At 45.6% G+C, this 21,204-nt stretch overlaps 1 protein-coding gene across 1 annotated transcript in view; it reads left to right on the plus strand.

Moving 5' to 3' along the window:
* The window catches only part of UBXN4 (UBX domain protein 4), a 210,254-nt gene that overhangs the window by 85,045 nt on the left and 104,005 nt on the right, over positions 1 to 21,204 (plus strand). Inside the window, exons 6-9 of the mRNA XM_086954984.1 lie at positions 18,862 to 18,967; positions 19,554 to 19,608; positions 19,733 to 19,768; positions 20,222 to 20,386. Coding sequence (XP_086811110.1) covers positions 18,862 to 18,967; positions 19,554 to 19,608; positions 19,733 to 19,768; positions 20,222 to 20,386 — 362 coding nt within the window. The remainder of the gene's footprint in view (positions 1 to 18,861; positions 18,968 to 19,553; positions 19,609 to 19,732; positions 19,769 to 20,221; positions 20,387 to 21,204) is intronic.

Raw genomic sequence — 21,204 nt, forward strand, 5'->3', positions numbered from 1 at the left:
ATCTCAAAAATATAAGGACAAATCCAATGACCTTATACAGGAAGGCAAACTAATAATCAATACATCCATTAAATGCGCTCTCAACGCAGCAGACACAGCGTCACATGCAATAAATACCAGTGTTTTGCTACGCAAACACGCCTGGCTCACGGTATCTGAATTTAAACAAGAGATACAAAATACCATCCTAAATCAACTCGTTGAGCAGGAGCACCTCTTTGGCCCTGCAGTTGACACATCTTTAGAAAAGATTAAAAATGACATGGAGACCGCAAAGTCTATGGGAGCCTTAGTCGCCATCTGCCAAAGGCTCCTTTCGTCGCTCTTTCTATAGAGCAGGTTCCAAGAAAAATATATCGGAGCACCCGTCCTCATCCTATAAAAGTCCTAACAAGAGCGCATTTTCCAGGTGATACAATAGAGGAGGTTACAGAGGGAACAACAACTAGGGTAGAGGCAGGGGTAACAATTCCCCTAATAACAAACAGTGACTTCCCTACGCTTCCCCCGATCATCCCACTCCTGTCGAGGGACGCCTCTCGCAGTTCCTCCATGTCTGGAATTCCATCTCAACAGACAAGTGGGTAAGACAGATTATCCAGTATGGTTATTGCCTGGAACTCACTTCGAAGCCTCCCAACATTCCTCCAATACAGCGTCCAATGTCATTAGAAAACCTGACGCTCCTCAAACAGGAGGTCTTAGCAATGTTACAAAAAAAATGCAATAGAACCAGTTCCTGTACCTTATCAGGGCACAGGGGTCTAATCCCTTTATTTTCTAATCTCAAAAAAGAACGGCCCTCTCAGGCCAATACTGGACCGTAGACCGCTCAACTTTTACATTCAATCAGACCACTTCCACATGGTCACTTTACAACAAGTGCTTCCACTACTACAGCAAGGCGACTTTCTCTCCACTCTAGATCTAAAGGACGCCTTCTTCCACATTTCAATACATCCCGCTCATAGGAAATATCTCAGGTTTGTGGTAGATGGTCAACACTAACAGTTCAAAGTTCTCCAATTTTGAGTCACTACAGCACCCAGAGTTTTCACCAAGTACCTCGCAGTGGTTGCACCCTATCTCAGAAGACACTAAATTCATGTCTTCCCTTATCTGGACGATTAGCTCATAAAGGCAAACTCCCACAACAGCTGTGTTGAAAACACACTCCGTACAGTACAGTTGCTTCATAGTCTGGGATTCACCATAAATCTAGGCAAATCCCATCTCCAACCGTCCACAATACAACAATATCTAGGAGCTACAGTGAATACTTCCACAGCCCTAACATATCCCAATCCGGTCAGGATAAGTGCTATACAAATGCTAATTCAAAGATTTCAGCTACAACACTCACTACCAGCAAGAGTGTTCATGCAGCTAATAGGAATGATGGCCTCTTGCATTTTCTTGTTCATCATGCACGACTGCAAATGCATCCATTACAAGAGTGTCTAGCACATCAGTGGAACCAAGCTGAAGGTCAGCTGACAGATCTGGTGTTGGTGGACGACCACACCCATTGCTTTCTGCAGTAGTGGACCACAAAAAACCTTTCCAAAGGGCGGTCGTTTCTCGAGCCAGTCCCACAGATAGTGCTAACAACAAATGCATCGCTCACCGGCTGGGGAGCACATCTTCAGACCCATACCGTTCAAGGTTTATGGACCTCCCAACAAAAACAATTTCATATCAACTACCTGGAATTGTTAGCAATCTCTCTAGCGTTGGAGTCTTCAACTGCTAGGGAAAGCTGTCCTAATCCGTACAGACAACAATGTATTACATATAAAAAGAAAGGGGAGGACACACACTCTCCAGTTATCCCACCTAGCACAGAGCATCTGGAGATGGGCCATTCTGCGGAGGATATACCTCCTGGCAGAACACCTGCCAGGAGTACACAATCATTTTTTTTTTTTAATTCTTTTTATTGAGTTTCAAAAAACAAATAAAGTACAACCATTCAAAAATGGAAATACAACATAAACCAAGACATTTCTGCATTCATCGTCCCATCTTGTATGAAATAAGTAAAAAGAACAAAAGAAAATAGTTATTGTCAGTACAGTTCAGGTATAAGCAGTGTACCATAATACCCACGTCAGGTTTTTTTACTCCCATAACGTAACACTTGGCACATTCGAATTCACAGTGTGTCGGTGACATCATTGTCTTGCAAATAAGATGTTAAATAAATCCAATAGTCTTTTGGTCGAGATCTGACCGGTAATTCCTCCTCGTAAGTCTGCAGTTTAGTTTTACAGTATGCCAAGTCCTGTAGCCATTGTCTCACGTTTGGAACCCTTGTACCTCCCCAACATAGTGACACTTGCCTTTTGGCCAGAAGCAGTGACACAACACAGAATTTACGCCTCCCCACCTTGATCGTGGGCAGAAGACCCAGTATGCACACCTTTATAGAGCATTCGACCTCCACCTTTACCATTTTCTGAAGTACCGTAACAACTTTCCCCCAGAATTCCTGTATTTTTGGACATAGCCATGCCAGATGTACAAAGTCTGCGTCCTGTTCCCCACAACGTTTACACCTAGCATCCTCTCGTAAACCGAATCTATGAAGGCGTGACGGTGTGTGGTATGTTTGATGTAGATACTTTAGATGAAGAATGCGCAAGTTACCATTAGGAGTGAGCAATCTAATTAGCGCGCAGGACGTGTACCATTATTTCTCGGATAGCGGTTCTGGTAACGCCTCATTCCAGCGTGTCCACGCTTTAATGGAAGTGAACGGTAGCTCACTCTGGGCTTTTTTATATGGACGTGAAACTAGATGTGATGTGTTGGGGGATGTAATGATGTCTTGTAGTATCTCTAGGCAGGGGGGTTCCGCTGGGTAGTTTGGGTAAAGATCGCGGACGGCTTGTTGCAATCTATAGTAGGTGAAGCGAAATAGTGTGGTTTGATTGCTAATGTAGGACAGATCGTCTATGTGTCTGAAGGTACCTTCACAATAAAGATCTCCAAACGTGTGTATGCCTGCTTGTTGCAGTAGATCCATACCCACTTGTTCAGCAGTGACCGAGATCTGGGGGTGATGGTGCAGATGCAGTGCTGGTGCGTAAAGTGGCGATTTGTGTGTTAACCTGGCCAGTGATCTCCAGGCGTCAGTAGTGGTATCAATCGTGTTAATATCCTCTGAATGTAGTGGTGGGCGTTTATGTGTAATGATAGCCGTTAGCGGAATCGGAGAGGCGTCCCCCCTCCTCGACCGCTGTATGCGTCAAATAAGGGACCTTGTGGTACCAGTATGTTGCATACTGCGCCTGTGCACAAAGGTAGTACAAATAGAAGTCTGGGACACAAAAACCGCCTTTTTCATAAGGTAATATCAGAGTGCGTAGGTCCATGCGCGCCTGCTTCCCGGCCTAGATGAGTTTTAGAACCAGCGAGGTTATGTTTTTGAACACTGCCTTCGGGGGCGTTATCGGTATATTGTTGAAAAGATACAGTAGTTTGGGGAGACATTCATTTTAACTATGACAATGCGATCTGCCAATGATAATGGTAATTGTATCACCTGTCAATCTTCACTGCTATTTTGTCTAATACCTTACCATAATTGGTTCGGATAACCTCCTCAGGGTCTCTACTTTACCACACTCCCAAATATCTAATAGAGTCGGTTTGCCAATCAAGCGGGAAGTCTGTATCGTGGCGTGTCGTGGTGTCAGTGAGCGGGATTATGGAGGATTTATCCCAATTAATCTGTAGGCCCGAGTGTCTGCCGAATTTAATGTATTCACAGAGTAATGGATTCATGTTCTGTTCAGGGTCTCTAATATATAAAAGCATATCATCTGCGTACATGGAGATATGCAACGGCCGGCCAGGGAAATGAAGCGCTGAGTGATTGTGCGTCTGCCTGATGATACATGCAAGTGGCTCCAGCGCAAGGGCGAATAATAAGGGAGATAAAGGGCACCCTTGCCTAGTGCCACGTTCGATGTGGAAGGAGTCAGAAACGTAGCCATTTACACGGACCCTGGCCACTGGATTGGTGTAGAGGAGAGTTACCCATGAGATGAATCTAGAGGGGAAGCCCATACGTTGGAGCATTGTGAGTAAATAGGACCATTCGATTGAATCGAAAGCCTTGGCGGCATCGAGCATGACCGCCACTGCTTTAGTGTTGGGTGTTAAATAATGGGAGACAGCAAATGGGTGTCCTGGTGTTATGAGACGTTGCCCTTGTAGGTATGAACCCAGCCTGGCCCGGCAGAATGAGGTTAGTCATAAGGGGTTGTAATCTGACCGCTAGTAGTTTGGCAAGTATTTTGGAGTCGACATTGAGTAAGGATAGAGGTCGATAGGATTCACAGAGATCCGGGTCTTTATTAGGCTTTAAGAGTGTTATCAGCATGGCTTCGCGCAACAACGGGGGCAATGTACCCTGATCAAAGGCGTTGCCATACATGGCGACTAAATGTGGAGCCAGCATGTCTACATATGTCTTGTAAAACTCACAGGTATACCCATCAGGGCCACGTGCTTTGCCGTTTGGAAGGGACTTGATGATATCTGTTACCTCCTCTAATGTTATGGGCAGGGCTAGGTATTCGCGCTGCTGATCTGAAAGCCAAGCAATAGCGATATCACGCAGATATTCGAAAGTTTCTTCTGGGGGCGGTGTGTGTTTGGATTCATACAGTGCGCTATAGTTGTCCACAAAGCATCGGAGTATGTCCTCTGGTTGAGTCAATATCGTGCCCCTATCATCCCGTATTTGTGTGATAAATTGTTGTTTCCTTCCCTCACATATTTTCAATGCAAGTACCCTACCGGGCCTACCGCTCTCCCCAAATTGTCTAGCTAGAGGTCGTTTAGTGATATATTTTAACTCATCAGTTGCATGTGTCTGATATCCGGTGTATACCTGCCGAAGATCACCTATGATAGTAATGTTCTGTGTCCGTTCATATTCCCTCTCAAGCGTCCTCATTCTGACATCGCATTTCGTGATCTGGTACCTAATATCCTTCAGTATCCCATCTGTGGTGCTAATACAAACCCCGCGTAGAGTCACCTTAAACGCTTCCCAAAGTATGCCCGGGTCATCCACTGAGTCGACATTCAATTGGAAGTATTCTTTGATTGCGGTGGCAACGGTATCTGCATATACAGGGTCCAGGGGTGCCTTAGCGTTGAACCTCCAGCTAAAAGGTGGTGGTGTGTAATGGGGTATCTGTAATTGCAGTGTGATTGGGTTATGGTCAGAGACCGTCCTCTGTAGTGTTGTTAGTGTTTTCGTCCATAATAGAACATCATCAGACCCCAACCAATAGTCTATCCTAGACCAACTGCCGTATGTCACATTAACATGAGTAGCTAAAGTTTCTACTGGGTTCCTAACTCTCCAGTTGTCCTTGAGGGGAATGTTCTCCATTATGTCCCATATTTTCCCTCTAGCACGCCTGTGTGGCTCAGTGGAGGCCTCAGAAGGGTCTAGTGAGTCGTCTAATGCCACGTTGAAGTCCCCCCCCGCCCCCCCCCCCCCATATAATGTTCGTTCCTACAAATTCCAGCATATGGTTCCAGATTGCTTGATAAAAGTCGGGGGAATCTATATTTGGGCCGTATACATTTACCAACGTCAAGCGTTGGCCTCTCAGTTCTCCAGAGATTATTACATATCTACCATTAGGATCTAGGATGGATCTGCTTATTTTGTAGTTAGTGCCTTTCCTGACCAATGTCATTACCCCCCTGGAGTAAGATGAGTATGTTGAGGAGTGACCAGATTCAGCCCATTTAGCACCAATTTTCCTGCACATCGTAGGGGCTATATGAGTTTCTTGTAGCAGGGCGATGTCTATATGGTGTCTGTCAAACCCTGCAAAAATCTGTCTGGTTTTTTTGGGATTGGTGATGCCACGTACATTCCAAGACATTAGGGTTAAGTTGCCAGTGTTAGCCATATCTGTGGGGGTGTGGGTAACATAAGTGGGACATCTGTAACAAAGGAGCAATTGACATAGTACATTTCACTGACAGTCTGCGTGAAGAAATATACCGTACTGGATACTCAAGTAGGGAGTTAGCAATGCATCTTAAATGCCCTGGTGATGAAAGTTGAACAATACCCCAACTGCCCCAAAACCCACCCACATCAGCACCCCAACTGTGCCGAAGCCATATTCCCCAATTAACTTCTTCGATAACCATAACTTTGTGGGGAACTCCCATGTGGGAGGCAGATACACCACCCTACCAAAAGGGCGGGGGCAGATCACGCATAACAATGCAAATAGTAGGTTGAAAGTGCGGTCTAACACATAATAGTGCAGAGGCATGGACTGTTCATGCAGGGATAGTTTATTTACCAGCAACCGCTGAATGTACATGATCCTGCATGACTGTCACCTCGAAGCTAAGGAGAGGGGAGACCTCTATCCGGGATGCAGCATATCATAATACGTCGACACCTTACCGTCAATCAGAGTCCTGTTGCCTCTCCCGCCATTTGTTTTTTTACCCTTGGACGTGATTCTTTTGATGAAATCCATTGCAGCTTAGGTGTTAGAAAGACTGGTTTCTCTTCCCAAGTAACTCTGAGTCGTGCTGGGTAAAGCATGGCGTAGGGTATTTGCATTTCACAAAGTTTGGTCTTGGCATTCGCGAATTCCCCCCTTGCTTGTTGAACGGCGTATGTGTAGTCCGGATAGAAGTCCAGTTTAATTCCTTGGGGGGTGATATCGCCTTTTTCCCTCGTGAGTCGCAATATGGTGTCTCTGTCCCTGTAATTCAGGCCATGCGCAACTATCGGTCGGGGAGTTACGCCCACCGGAGGTTTCGGCGTCAGCGATCTGTGTGCACGTTCAATAATAAAAATGGGTGACATGGCATCTGCACCAAAGATGTCTTTGCATAGTTGTTCGCCGTACGTCTCCATACGCCCTGTGTTGGTAGTCTCCGGCAGGCCTGCGATGCGTATGTTGTTTCTACGCAATCGCGCTTCCAACTCCTCCGCCTTCGCCTTGATAACTTCTAGTACCTTCTCCATGCCAGTGCAGTTGGCAGTGTTGGAGCGGGCGTCATCTTCCACCGTGGAGATTCGTTTCTCAGCCTCGTCCAGTCTTTCCCCATGCTTCTCAACCGTGGCGGACATTTTATCCATACGTCCCGTTAGGCCGTCTATCTTTCCATTAATCTCCTGCAGATTGGTTTTGATGGCTTTGAGGATGTCCACCGTATTACATTCCTCCGAGCCCCCAGCAGCCGCGTCCCCATCTAGAGACTCGGGTTGGCCTTTAGAGGTTTTACGTGTTTCAAAGTTTATTTTTGACTGTTGTCTGTCCGGCTTACCCATGGTTGCAGGCGGTGAACTGGTATGACAAACGATGTCTTCGCTCAAGTGAAGTATGTCATTAAGGTTGAAGGTCGACCGCCCACTGCCCACTGACCGGTGTCTCCCGATGTATGTTGGAGAGATCGGTTTTGGCGCGAGGGACAGAGGATCAGTAAACGAGGTTTAGGCGCCTTCTGAGGTCCTTACCGAGTCTCGTGAGGTCCGGTCGCGGGGTTCGTGAGCTTTAATTGTCCACAGTATTAACATTCATGTAGGTGTTTAGATACTCGTTCCGTAGCATTTTCGCGATTTATGGGTGCCGCCATCTTGTAAACGTCGTGGAGTGCATAGCGAACACGTGCGCAGGTGATGGTCATAGTGCCCCCCAAGTGTCTATTTCATGCCCATCCCCTTCAGCAGCGTAGCGTTGATTGAGCCGATAGCGAGCATTTAGTGTGTCTGCATTTGTGGCCGATACCTGGCAGTAGCGCGATCATGGGTCTGTGGGCGCCGCCATTTTGCGCATCAGAAAGACGTCCCGGTGGAGCCTTCAGCCTGGCCCTCAACCGTTGCCGTACCACGATTCACGGCGTTCGGATGGCTCACCTCATCTCCCGGCCTTCCATTTGTAATCAGCCACGGCGCTCCTGTCTCCACTCGGCATGTCGCGGGCAGCGGAGTCTCAGGGTTCGGGTGCGCCTCCCGCCGCCATGTTGCTGTGGGGCCGCGGCCGCCTTCCGAGGTCAACTAGTCTCTGGGGAAAGCTTGTGGTGACTGTCCGAGCCTGGTCATCGATGCAGCAGATGTTCGCATGCACTGCTGGTGTTCGTGAACATGTTCGGCTTACATTAAAGTAACCTGAATCGCCAGTTTTTGGATCTGCCCGGCGGAGCCGCTCGCTCAGGCAGCCATCCCGCTGCGCGCCCCCTAGCGCCTCAACACAATCAGTTAGTGGATCTGCTCAGCCGTCAAACACAACAGATCCACGAATGGGAACTTCATCCTCAAGTTCTTCTTCCATTCTTTCACATGTGGGGTCACCCAGAGATAGATCTGTTTGCCACACACCAAAACTCAAAATGCCCAAGCTTTGCATCCAGGTATCCACACCCATTGTCCAAAGGCAATTCGCTATGGATGAATTGGTCAGGGAAATTTGCTTCTGCTTTTCTGCCTCTCCCACTCATTCCATTACTAGTGACTAAACTCCAACAACATTCCCTCACAATCATCCTAGTTGCTCCAACAAGGACAAGGCAACCATGGTTCCCAACTCTGTTGGAACTATCAGTAGTACCACATCAAAAGCTTCACCTCTCACCCAAGCGACCCGTGACCCTGTCTTCAGGGTAGGCCACTCCCCATGCCGCACAGCACCACCTGTGTGTTCGTGTCTCTGCCCGCTGCTGCTGTAAGTTCGCCGGTGCTGTTGGTCTCTTGTTGTGCCTCTTGTTTTCTACTGTCTACTTTTGCTCCTGTCTATTGGCTATTTGCCCTCTGTTAACTGACTCTTGCCCCTATTTTATTTCTTTATTCCTGTTAACTGTTGCCCTTATTTTATATCCTTATCAGTTTTTACTGTTGCCCCGTTGTGATCGTTCCCGCCGTTTTTCCCACCGCTGACTCCCCTGCGGCCCATTCGCCACCCCGCTCCCGCCTCCCAGCTGCTCCTCCCCTTATATGGTGGTCGCTGCGTGGCCGCGCGCACGCCTAAGGCAAGCCCGTCTGTGCCTGGACCGTGCCCAGCTCCAGAACCCCTGGCCCCCGCGATCACCACGACGCCCGTCTCTGCTACGATGCCAACACCCTCCTCGCACTTAACACCGATCGATCGCACACCTGCTTCCGGGCCGCCTCGAAGGGCACCCAAGGACCCTTCACCTGCCGTAACTGCAGCTTCACCAGCATCCGTTCCACCAACCCACCCACCGTGAAAGAACACAACCATCTCAGATGCAGTCTTCTAAATACCCGCTCCGCCCACAAACACGCTGTTGAACTCTGGGACCTACTTGACTCAACCTCTCCAGACGTCGCCTTCCTGACAGAGACCTGGATGAATCCCTCCTCGGCACCCAACATCGCCATAGCCATCCGGGACGGCTACAAGATCACCCGCAGGGACTGCACCAACGGAACAGGAGGAGGAATCACCATCGTCCACAGGAACACTCTCAGGGTCTCGACCAACACCAACGACACCCTCAGCACTAATGAACACCTGCACTTCCAGATCCACACCGATTCCAACACCACCCTCAGAGGAACCCTAGTCTACAGACCCCCCCCGGACCGCGGCCATAGTTTAGCGACTCCATCGCCGAACTAGTCAGTACACACGCCTTCGCCTCCACAGACTACATCTCCCTCGGAGACCTGAACTTTTACCTCGAGAACAACAACCACACCAACTCCACCAACTTGATCGACAACCTCGCCAACCTCGAATTCAGACAGCTCGTCACAACACCCACCCACTCTGCTGGCCACACACTTGATCCCATCTTCTCCGCAAGCTCCCACGTCGCCTTCAGCCACAACACTGAACTCCATTGGATCGACCATCGCTGCATCCATTTCACCTTCCGGAAACCCACCACGCGCCACCACACCCAACAGATCCCTCGCCGCTGCCGGAGCAAAGTCACCAAAGAACAGCAAACCACCACCCTCGCCCGGAGCCCACCCGCCGACCCCACAGACCTCGACACCGTGGCACGCAACCTCACAGTGGATCGAAGACTGCACCAACTCTCTCGCCCCGATCAAGAAACCCTCCAACAGACACACCTGCAAGAAAGCCAACTAGTTCAGAGGACCTCCAGGCCTCCAAGCAAGCCTGTCGAAAACTAGAGAAGAAATGGCACAGCGAACAGACACCAGACAGTTTTGCTGCCCACAAGAACACCACCCTTAGACCCCATCAGCTCATCAGATCCGCCAAAAGGACCTCCCTCAAAGACCGCCTAGAAAACAACGCACACAACAGCAAAGAGCTCTTCAACCCCAGCTCCAACACCGACATACCACCCTCACAAGACCTACGCGACTCCCTTGCCACCTTCTTCCATCGCAAGATCGCAGACATCCATGACCGTTTCATCATCTCGACCACCCCGACAGCCACAGAGACCTTCGGCCCCTCTCCCCCCGACCACCATCAGCACCGACCCCCTGCTCTCTTGGACCAATATAATTGACGACCACACCATCAAAGTCCTGAACACCATCCACTCCGGCTCTCCATCAGACCCATGCCCACACCACATCTTCAACAGAGCCAGCACCACCATTGCACCCCATCTTCGGAAAGCCATCAACATCTCCTTCGAGACAGCTACCTTCCCAGAGAGCTGGAAGCATGCTGAAATCAACGCCTTACTCAAGAAACCAAAGGCCGACCCTAAGGACCTCAAGAACTTCCGACCCATCTCCCTGCTCCCGTTCCCGGCAAAGGTCATCGACAACAGCGTCAACAAACAACTGACCCGCTACCTTGAGGAGAACAGCATCTTCGACAGTCCGAGTCCGGGTTCCGCAGCAACCACTGCACCGAAACTGCCCTCGTCGCCGCCATCGACGACATCAGGGCCCTGCTGGACAACGGCGAGAAATCGGCCCTCATCCTACTGGACCTGCCAACTGCCTTCGACACAGTCTGCCACCTCACCCTACGCACACGCCTCCACGACACTGGGATCCGAGACAAGGCTCTGGACTGGACCACCTCCTTCCTCTCTGGTAGAACCCAGAGAGTCTGCCTCCCCCCCCCTTTCAGCTCCGAAGCCACTGAGATCAACAGCGGCGCACCCCAAGGCTCATCCCTCAGCCTGACATTGTTCAACGTCTACATGGCACTGCTTGCCCTTGTCGCCCGACTACACGACCTCAACATCCTCTCCTACGTCGACGACACCCAACTGATCCTCTCCCTCAACAAGGACCCCCTCTCCGCCAAAATCAACCTCCACGATGGAATGTCTCCGAGTGGATGAAGAACAGCCGCCTGAAGCTAAACTCGGACAAGACGGAAGTCCTCATCATCTGCTCCACCTCCTCAGCCTGGGACGACTTCTGGTGGCCGACCGCACTGGGAACAGCACCGACACCCACCGACCACGCACGCAACCTGGGGTTCATTCTCTACTCCACTCTATCCATGACAAAGCAGGTCAACGCCGTCTCATCCTCCTGCTTCAACACCCTCTGCATGCTCCGCAAAATCTACAGGTGGATCCCCACCGAAACTAGAAGAACGGTCACCCAGGCCCTCGTCAGCAGCAGGTTGGACTACAGAAACGCCTTCTACGCAGGATCCCCGGACAAACTCCTGAAACGACTACAAAGCATTCAGAACGCCTCCGCACGCCTGATCCTCAACATCCCTCGCCCCAGCCACATCACACCCCCCCTGAGAGACCTGCACTGCTGCACTGGCTCCCCATCAAAAAGAGGATCACCTTCAAGCTCCTCACCCACACACACAAAGCACTCCACAACGCAGGACCAGCATACCTCCACCAGCGACTCACCTTCTACACCCCCCAACCACCAGCTCCGCTCCGCCGATCTCGCCCTGTCCACCATCCCCCGCTTCCGAAGAGAAACCGGCGGCATACCCAGGACCTACTAACCTTCAGGAGACTACTCAAGACCTGGCTATTCGAGCAGTAGCAGCACACCCTCTTCCCCCCTCCCCCCCCCCCCCTCCCAGCGCCTGGAGACCCTCACTAGTGAGTAGTGAGCTTTACAAATGGTCTAATTGATTGATTGAAGCTTCTCACTCAGAACCATGGAGAGATAAGACACCCAGATCCCAATCCGCTCAACCTTGCGATCTGGCTCCTGAAATCCTAAAGTTTGCATACCTTAATCTCCCGCCAGACTGTATGAACATTATCAAAGAAGCTAGACGCCCTCCCGCAAGGTCATGCTATGCAGCAAAATGGAAGAGGTTTGTCATTTAATGCTCACACAACAAAATCAACCCACTAGGCGCTTCCATTCAAAACGTCATCTGTTACCTCTTGCATCTACAACAATGTAACCTAGCGTATACTTCTATAAGGTTACATCTAGCTGCCATAGAAGCCTACCTACAAAGCAGACCACATTTGTCTTTGTTTAGGGTTCCCGCTATCTAAGCCTTTATGGAACGACTTAAAAGAATAATTCCACCTAGAGCACCACCCTCTCCAGTGTGGAATCTCAATGTAGTCCTTACCAGACTAATGGGTCCTCCTTTTGAACTTCTACACAAATGAGAACTACAGTTCCTTACTTGGAAAGTAGCATTTTTAGTCACTATCACATCTCTCAGAAGAGTGAGTGAACTCCAGGCATTAACCATACAAGAACCATCTTTACAAATCCATCATAACAAAGTGGTTCTTAGAACAAACCAATTTTTTTTTACCCAAAGTGGTATCTGCCTTCCATCTAAACCAGTCTGTTGAACTATCAGTATTCTTCCCCCAACCAGACTCAGTGGCAGAAAGAGCTCTACACACCGTAGATGTTAAAAGACTAATACTTTACTACATTTAAAGAAAAAAATCCTTTAGGCAAACCAAACAACTTTTCGTAGCTTTCTCCCCACCTCATAAGGGCAATCCTGTACCAAAACAGGAATTGCAAGGTGGATTATAAAATGCATACAAATATGCTACCTTGAAGCCAAGCGAACGTTAACCATCCCCCCTAGAGCTCATTCTACACGCTAACTAGGGGCCTCTATAGCGACTTGGGCCACACCGCACACCTTCACAAAACACTATTGTGTAGATGTGCAGGCAAAACAACAAGCTAGTGTGGGCCAGGCTGTATTAAAACACTATTTTAAACTACTGTAACAGATACAGGTAGCAGTGCTTAATTTGTAAAAAAAAAAAATAGAAGTGCAGGTGCTGAACATTTTGCCAAGGAGGCCACAGCTCACTTCTTCCTCCGGTGAGCCCCACTTTCAACACTCTCACTGCCTCAGTCTCTATCTTCTAACCTTGATCTGTTGTCTGTCCCCTAAGTCTTAGCTCTAAGAGTCTATCCTCTCACCTCTCTAATTGTTTTCTATAATTTTTGTCACACCTGGTGCGTTACCTTATTCCCTGTATTTCTGATTTGCCCTCTATTCATTCTAGCCCTGCCCTTTTTCCTCTTCACTGTTATCCACGCTCTGCTCTCTCGCCCCTCGATCTTGGCTCTTTACTATCACTCTTCTAGCAGTGATTAGATGTGTCTCTGTTTTATCAGTTGTCTGCTTTTTTTCCTCTGTCCTGTCCTCTACATCCTTTCATTCTATCTTCTCTCTTCTTAACACACACTTCTTCACGTCATGGCTGCTTTCTCTTTGTATCTGATTTGCTCTCCTTTTCTTCTACTTAGCTCCGTCTTATCTCTCTCCTCTCCTGTTGATTCTTTTTCCTCTTTATTCCTGCTCTCTCTCTCTTATCTATAACACTGCTGCTGCCTGTGACCCCGGTCGTCAGCCTGTACATGTCCCTGCTATTTTGACTCTGCGTTTTCCTGTTGTCATTCCTAAAGAAGTGGAAGATGGCGTGTTTTGCTTTCTTACCTACAGCGAATGCAAAAAAAAAAATGTACACCAAAGAAAATGCTTTTTTTGCACTTATTAATCAGTGCGATATGACTGGGTTTATTGCGGAACAGACGGCTGCTCGAGCAGAACAGGTGATGTCACTGCTAGTGCTGCCTGTAATTAGTAGGTCCAGGGATGGCGACGGCATCAGCATCCACTGCTCAGCTTGCTGTTACCCTGCCTGCTACAGCACAGGCATTGTCCCCAGCCGTAATGCTGCCAATGCCGGTAAGTATGGCTGTGGTGCCTACTGGACTTACGCACGCTCAGCAATTACCATGCTGCTGTGCCGGGCACAGATTCTACAGGTGACGCCATGGCACCCAAAAGATGTATTGGTCCACAGCCGCATTGAGCATGTTGAGGATAGCAGCAATGCAGGGCTGCAGGATATACTACTCTGCCCACACTTACTTTCGTTCATTCTTAAAAAGAGCCCTCCCACCCAAGTTCCAAATGCGCTCTAGCAGCTTCCTTGCCTGAACTCAGTCATGAGCCAGCCCCCAGCTACAATTATGCAATGGGAGCCTTAGGCTCAGGCAGTGGCAGGGTGCAGCAGACTGGGGGGAATAGAATGCAAGCCATAGTTTGTGGATGGCTTCTTGGATTTTGATCAATGGGAGCCTTAGGCTCAGGCAGTGGCAGGGTGCAGCAGACTCGGGGAATAGAATGCAAGCCATAGTTTGTGGATGGCTTCTTGGATTTTGATCAATGAGAGCCTTAGGCTCAGGCAGTGGCAGGGTGCAGCAGACTCGGGGAATAGAATGCAAGCCATAGTTTGTGGATGGCTTCTTGGATTTTGATCGGCATGATGACATCATCACTAACGTGGTGATACACAATCATGCCTGCCTGGACAGGCGTATGCTGGCCTGGCTATGAACATTTACCAGCCAGTCACCATGCAATGTATGTTGTTCTTTTTATTTTGAATTTAGACAATTAACATTGAGACCACCACCTGCAGGGACAGAAATTGGTGGGCCAGGTTCTGTGAAAGAAGTGCTGGTGCTGAGCACCTGAAAGCACCTGATCAAATTAAGCTGTGACAGGTAGCCACCGCTAAGGAGGATACTGCTGTATAGTGCAGGCCTAGTGTACAATCTGCAGCTCATATGCCTCGAAGGGAAAATGCTACTTACCAGTATGCATCTGCTCTTGGCATGTAGAGCTGCAGAGTTATACACACCCACCCGCCTCCCTGGATACCTCTATCTGTTCCAGTATGATCTTATTTAGATACATCACTCATGGACATCTTTCTACTTCTTACTACTTCATCTAACCCTAAGTGGCAAAAACAATCTAATGATGGAGTCGATGCCCATGCACATTGTCCATCGAAGGAGGAGTCACCAGTCTCGTGACTGCAACACTTCCTCGAAGACAAAAACATGTAGACATCCGAGCCCAACACCAAATGACGATCTATGCAAAGTGTACAACTCTGCATCTCTACATGCCAAGAACAGATGCATACTGGTAAGTAGCATTTTCCATATATATATGTATATATATATATATATATATATATATATATATATATATATATATATATATATATATATATATATATATTGCAAAGTGGAATGTTTTTATTTTTTTATTTTTTTTAAAACATTTTATTGAGCTTTTCATCAAGGTACACATCACCATTGTCATTTAAAGGCAGTTCGTAGAATTACAGAATCAGTTTTTTTTATACACATCAATACCGTTCAATCATCAACACTTTGTTTAACATATTATTCATACAATCGTTTGGCTCTTGTAGCATTTAACAGTGGGAGTTTTGCAATCGTCTATACCCTCAGGGTTGGATGCGCCGTCGTACAATTCCTTACTCATGCCTCCCCACCTTTACTGATATGCATAATGATAAAGTAAGTTTTTACTACCCCTACATCAAGAATCGTCCGTATAACGGGACAATGGAAGTTACAGGCCTGTCCCTTTATGGGCTTGTTTCCGAATCAGATGGTTCCCGTGGTGGGTCACATAAGTGTCCTCAGTGTTCGTTCCAGTTTCCCCAGATCTTAGACCATTTTTTAGGGAAGCCCCTATGTACATAGGCCGCCTTTTCTGCTACCATAGCCGTGTCCATGTCATTCCCCCATTGTGTGCATGCAAAGTGGAATGTTTGAAGCATTTGTAGATTTGTTGGTTGCTTTCAAATTAGGCAACAGTTAATTGCTGTGGTCAAAGGTTGGCCTTACACCACTAAATCTTCCCTCATTAACCTTATTATCTGTCACTAATGGCCAATCTGCTAGGACAAGTGTAGAGCAAGTGTAGGGAGGCAGGTGCACTCCTTCCCTTAATAAATAATTCAATTTTGCTTTGAATGCCAAGTACTGCGTGCAAAACAGCGCTGTGACTCTCCAAACACAGCATATCAATGATACTGCCAAAAGAGCGACGCATGGCGCCTCCAGCTGCTGCACTGCTCAAGTGAGGAACTTTTCCTCTTAAAGTAAACCACATTTTTTTCACTCTTAAACGAAGTAATCCATAGTAATCCCAAGTTTTTAACTATCAAATAATCCATGTACTCCATATTACTCCCTAAGGAAAGAGGTTGGAGAACAGATTTCGTGGGACTTAGCATTTTATTTAACTTTGAGCTTTGAACTTTGAGCATTTTGATTCGCGTGGGGGGATAAGTAAGGGGGTTATGTCAGAATTTGGGAATATCAATTGTGGTTGACATTACGACTTACATGTATTAAGCACATTATGTTTTTATGCCTTTCAGGTATTTTTGTTAATATGAATACTTATGAGGTGGGTTAATGAGGAAGATCACGGTCACAAGTCAGTATGGTCCTTGCTGATATTACGAGTTACAGGCATGAAGCGCGTTGTTTATACACCTTTTTATTATTTATTGCAGTACCCCTGACGAAGAACTAAAAGTTCGAAATGCATTGGGTTATCACTTTGTTGGCTCGAAGGATGGTTGACAGCACCGGTCTATGTTTATGCTTGGATTGGCAGCATATGGCATCTGAAAATGCGGAATGAAGTATTCTATTCCAACCCACCTGTCTCTGGAGTGATCAAATAAATATGGAGTACATGGATTATTTGATAGTTAACAATTTGGGATTACTATGGAATACTTTGTTTAAGAGTGAAAGAAATGTGGTTTACTTTAAGAGGAAAGGTTCCTCACTTGAGCAGTGCAGCAGATGGGGGCGCCATGTGTTGCCCTTTTGGCAGTATCATTGAATCTGCTTGGACAGCATTCTGTAGCCCACCAGGTTTTTGCACTACATCTGGTGATCGGAGATTGGCTGAACAGTTGATTTTCTATGATGGAAGGTCTTTGACCTATCCTTCTGGAACTAGGACTAGTAACAATTAGTCTCAAAATGGAGAAACTGCATACTTTGCATGCTTAGCAACAATGGCGTAATACTTTTACCAGTATCGTCCTCCCTAGACAGAAAAACAAAAAGACAACCTTTACAGCATTGTTGCTACTTCTTGGTGATTGATCCCATTATCAGAAAGAGGGCTTTAGAATGATTCTGCAGCAGTAATAGCACAGGTGCCGATTCAGAAGAAATTCTTAACAGACCCATGTTGGATACATAGAGAAAACAAAATGAAACTGCAAGCCAAAACTAGACTTTATCTTGAGGCTGTCATGTGAGCACAGCATGTTATGTCTTTTTTTCATTAAGTAAGATTGGTTGTATTCCTTACTTCTAAATTTGTGGGTGCCTGCAGCAGTGTTACCATATGTCCATATAGACCCTATAATTTACATATGATTGTTTGGTTACAGTAAAGAGATTGTTCTTGTTTGCCTTTAAAACAAATCTGCAGCATCTATTGTGAGGTGATCATTCACATGTTTTGTCAAAGTACACTATACATTTGTAAGACGGATGAAATGTTATCTGCTTAACTGATTTGTGAAACTTTGTGCCACATTGTTTTCTCCAACTCATGGCCAACCTAATGTGTTAATATGAATAATAATCTGTTTCTTGTCTATTCATTCTTACCATATGCACTCTTCATAATTATGTCTTTTAGTTTCAAGACTAAATGCTTTTTGTTGTAACATTAATCCTTGTAATAATTGAGGGTTTTAAGTCTGACCAATGAAACAAACCTATCATACTGAGTGAGAACAAAATACCATATACTACAGCAGATATTAGTTTAAAGAAAACTCTTGTACTCAAGGCTTGTAAAATTAATTAATTACATTTCAGGTCTAAGAATAGTCACTTTATGTTAGGGTGACTTGGATGTATTTATTCACCTTGAGCTAGTATGGGATCTAGACAATGTCCATCACGCGTTTCAAGTGAAGGATATGGATAACAAATATAATAGTAGTCCATCAATGGTGTGAATTTGGTGTTGGTGTTAGAAGCAACACTTTATGAAATGGCAAACGTTTTCCTTGCATGGAGTAGATAGATTTATGTGATTGTTGTCATGAATTGCTTAATTAAACTTCTATAAGGAATGAAAAGCACAATGGTGTGAAATGTACACACTATCCACTGACCGTGCTTATAAAATAGAGGTAACACATATAATGCTATGATAATTCAAACCCAAATGAGAAGGACCCAGTCCTAGAGTGGTTGGCCTCTGTAAAAGAGACAGCATGAGTATGGCTGCCGGGCATGTTCCCAGGTAATGGTAAATGGTTCATATGGAACACATTTTATATCTTGGTGCCCTTATAAATGCAGAATGCTATGAAATATATATAATGGGTTTTTATTTCAAGAATACCTTTTTATTTTATAGTGTTTTGTATACTTTTGTAGAGCAGTAACATATTACCCAATCTTACCTTACTATTTGTATTTATACTGCTGTAGAATAGTAACATATTACCTATTCTCACATTACAATTTGTTCATCAGAAGTAATTTCTAATTGGCTTATATTGTGTTTTTACTGAATATTTTTAAACCAGTACAAGATCTCGTAGAAGTTAACCCTTCTCAAGAAGCTGCTTCTGGTTCTACAGAGGCATCAACAGATCCGAGGTCTGCAGAGGAGATTTCAGAGAAAATTGAAAGGTTTGTTTCTATATGTTTAGTCTTTTGTTTTATAGCATTCTTAATGAGTATATTTATTATTAACTTTTCATTTGTATTTAAAATGGGAGAGGGCAAGAATAGTGGCCTTTTGCTTAAATCACAGTTAATTGATCCTTGGCAGGGCATGGTGGCTAGAGAGTCCAATTGTGACGGTAAGTTCAAGTTCTCTAATGTTTGGGTGGTCTCATGTTATACAACTTTTGTGTCATTTAAGAGCCATAAAGTCTCGCAGTTCCTGCATCACTTGAACATTAATTCAGTTATGTTCCACTTCTTGACCACAAAAGACCTTTCTGATTTCAAAGGTTTTGGCTAATTAAAATTAATGGAAAATAAAGAAAAACCATGATGTTTTTGGTTTGGGAATGCAAGAAAGCACACAATTGAATTCTGACATATGAACTTTTGTTTGTGAGAGGTATTTCTTTTCTTGATTCCAACCTAGATTTACTTCACTTTAAAGTTTTTGACTTTTATATCAGACGTTACATTGTGTTAAATGTTTACATGTAAACTAGGACATTTTAAATGAAACCTCATCTAAAGTGTACTGTGTTCTGTTTAGAATTACCAAAAAACTAGAAGAAAGACAAGAACAAAAGCAGAAAACAGAGGAGCAGGTAATGTTGAAAACGAAACATGCCATTTGTATTTGCCTGCTCCATTTGTTCCTCCTCCTCACGAGAGTCAATACTTGATCCATATTTTTGTTTCCCTTCTTCTCCTCTTTCCAATTTACACCAGGACCTCAACTGCAGAGGGCTGAATGAGAATGCCCCTGTGAGTATCACTCCAAGATAGCTGGGTTCCTTTACGGTGTTAGGAGATGCAGCTTTTACCACTTCCCAGTCACTTATAATGCACGACCTAGAATATTTATTTTGTTACCATCACATAGGTCAGAATTATCTTACCACCACTATCTGAGTACCTTTGTGCTTGGTTGGAGTTTGTACTTTTTTAGTACCATTGTCAAAAATGTGTTGAAGATTATTAACCACATCCCTGCTGGTGAAATCCCTCCCCTGTGCTGGGCCATAATAAAAACGGGTGTGGTCATGACGAGCTGAGCTCGTCATGAGCATCGAAGGGGCTAAAGCCAGCATCCTATTCATAGTTGTCAAGTTTTGAATAAACATGGAGGTCTGTGGTTGAATGAAGGAATATCCATTTGATTGAGCATAATTGGATTTCTCAGCAATTTCACTCCAGTTATGATTTCTTTCCACCTAGAATGAAATAAAAAAGGAAATAGAAAGAAGAAAAACTGGGAAAGAAGTCTTGGAGTTTAAAAGAAGACATGAAGATGACTTGGCTAAAAGATTATTGGAGGAGCGTACTAAAGAGAAGGCTGAAGAAAAAGCTGCCAGAGACCGTATCAAACAGCAGATTGCATTGGTATGGATTGCTTTGGCTATTAAAACAGTTTTGGGTCAAAGTTGATCTCAAATTGGAAAACTGTATAGTATGAATATAATTCAGATGTTTATTAGCCCAATGCTGCATGTAACCGGCATTGCTATAGTATTCTAGTGAAAATAGTTTACTTGTGGCTAAAGGGCATATCTACTATTAAGCTCCTTGGGTCAAAACTAACCCAAGTTGACTAACAGAAGAAAATGTCATGACTTGCTCTTTTCTAAATTCAGTGCTGCACTTTTTTTCCTCTGTGCACAGTTCAGCATTTGATATACACGTTTTGTATTCTGCCATATTTTACACCATTCCCTATTTAATAAACAGCATCTGCAATACAATAGAAAACCCATTTACCTGAGTTTGAGCTATTGGCATTGTAAATGACAATGCCTTTTATTTATGTTTTGGTTTTTAAAACAAATAAAAGGCATTGTCATTTACAATGCCAATAGTTGAAACTCTTGCAAATGTGAAGCCTATTGCATTCCAAATGCTTCAAGGCATCGCTGAGTTGCCCCCTTCTGTCTTCCTTTGCCCCTGAAGAATTCCCGATTTGCAATGAGTTAAATAAACATTCCGGTGGTCACAACTGCCCACAAGAGACAGTCCTGCAGTAAGAGAAACTCAATAAAGGAAATAGTGCTTACAGACTAAAGAAGATGTACCTTGTAACAACCGAATTAAAAGGGCCTGTCCTCATGGGAGGTTACCAATGAAGACAAGGCAGTACTAAGGAAGGACTAACAAGCCTAATAATGAATCCGAAGCCAGCATTTATGAAGGACAATGACATAAGC

This window comes from Lissotriton vulgaris, chromosome 2_1, assembly GCF_964263255.1.
Source record: "Lissotriton vulgaris chromosome 2_1, aLisVul1.2, whole genome shotgun sequence".
NCBI classification, from domain to species: Eukaryota; Metazoa; Chordata; class Amphibia; order Caudata; family Salamandridae; genus Lissotriton; species Lissotriton vulgaris.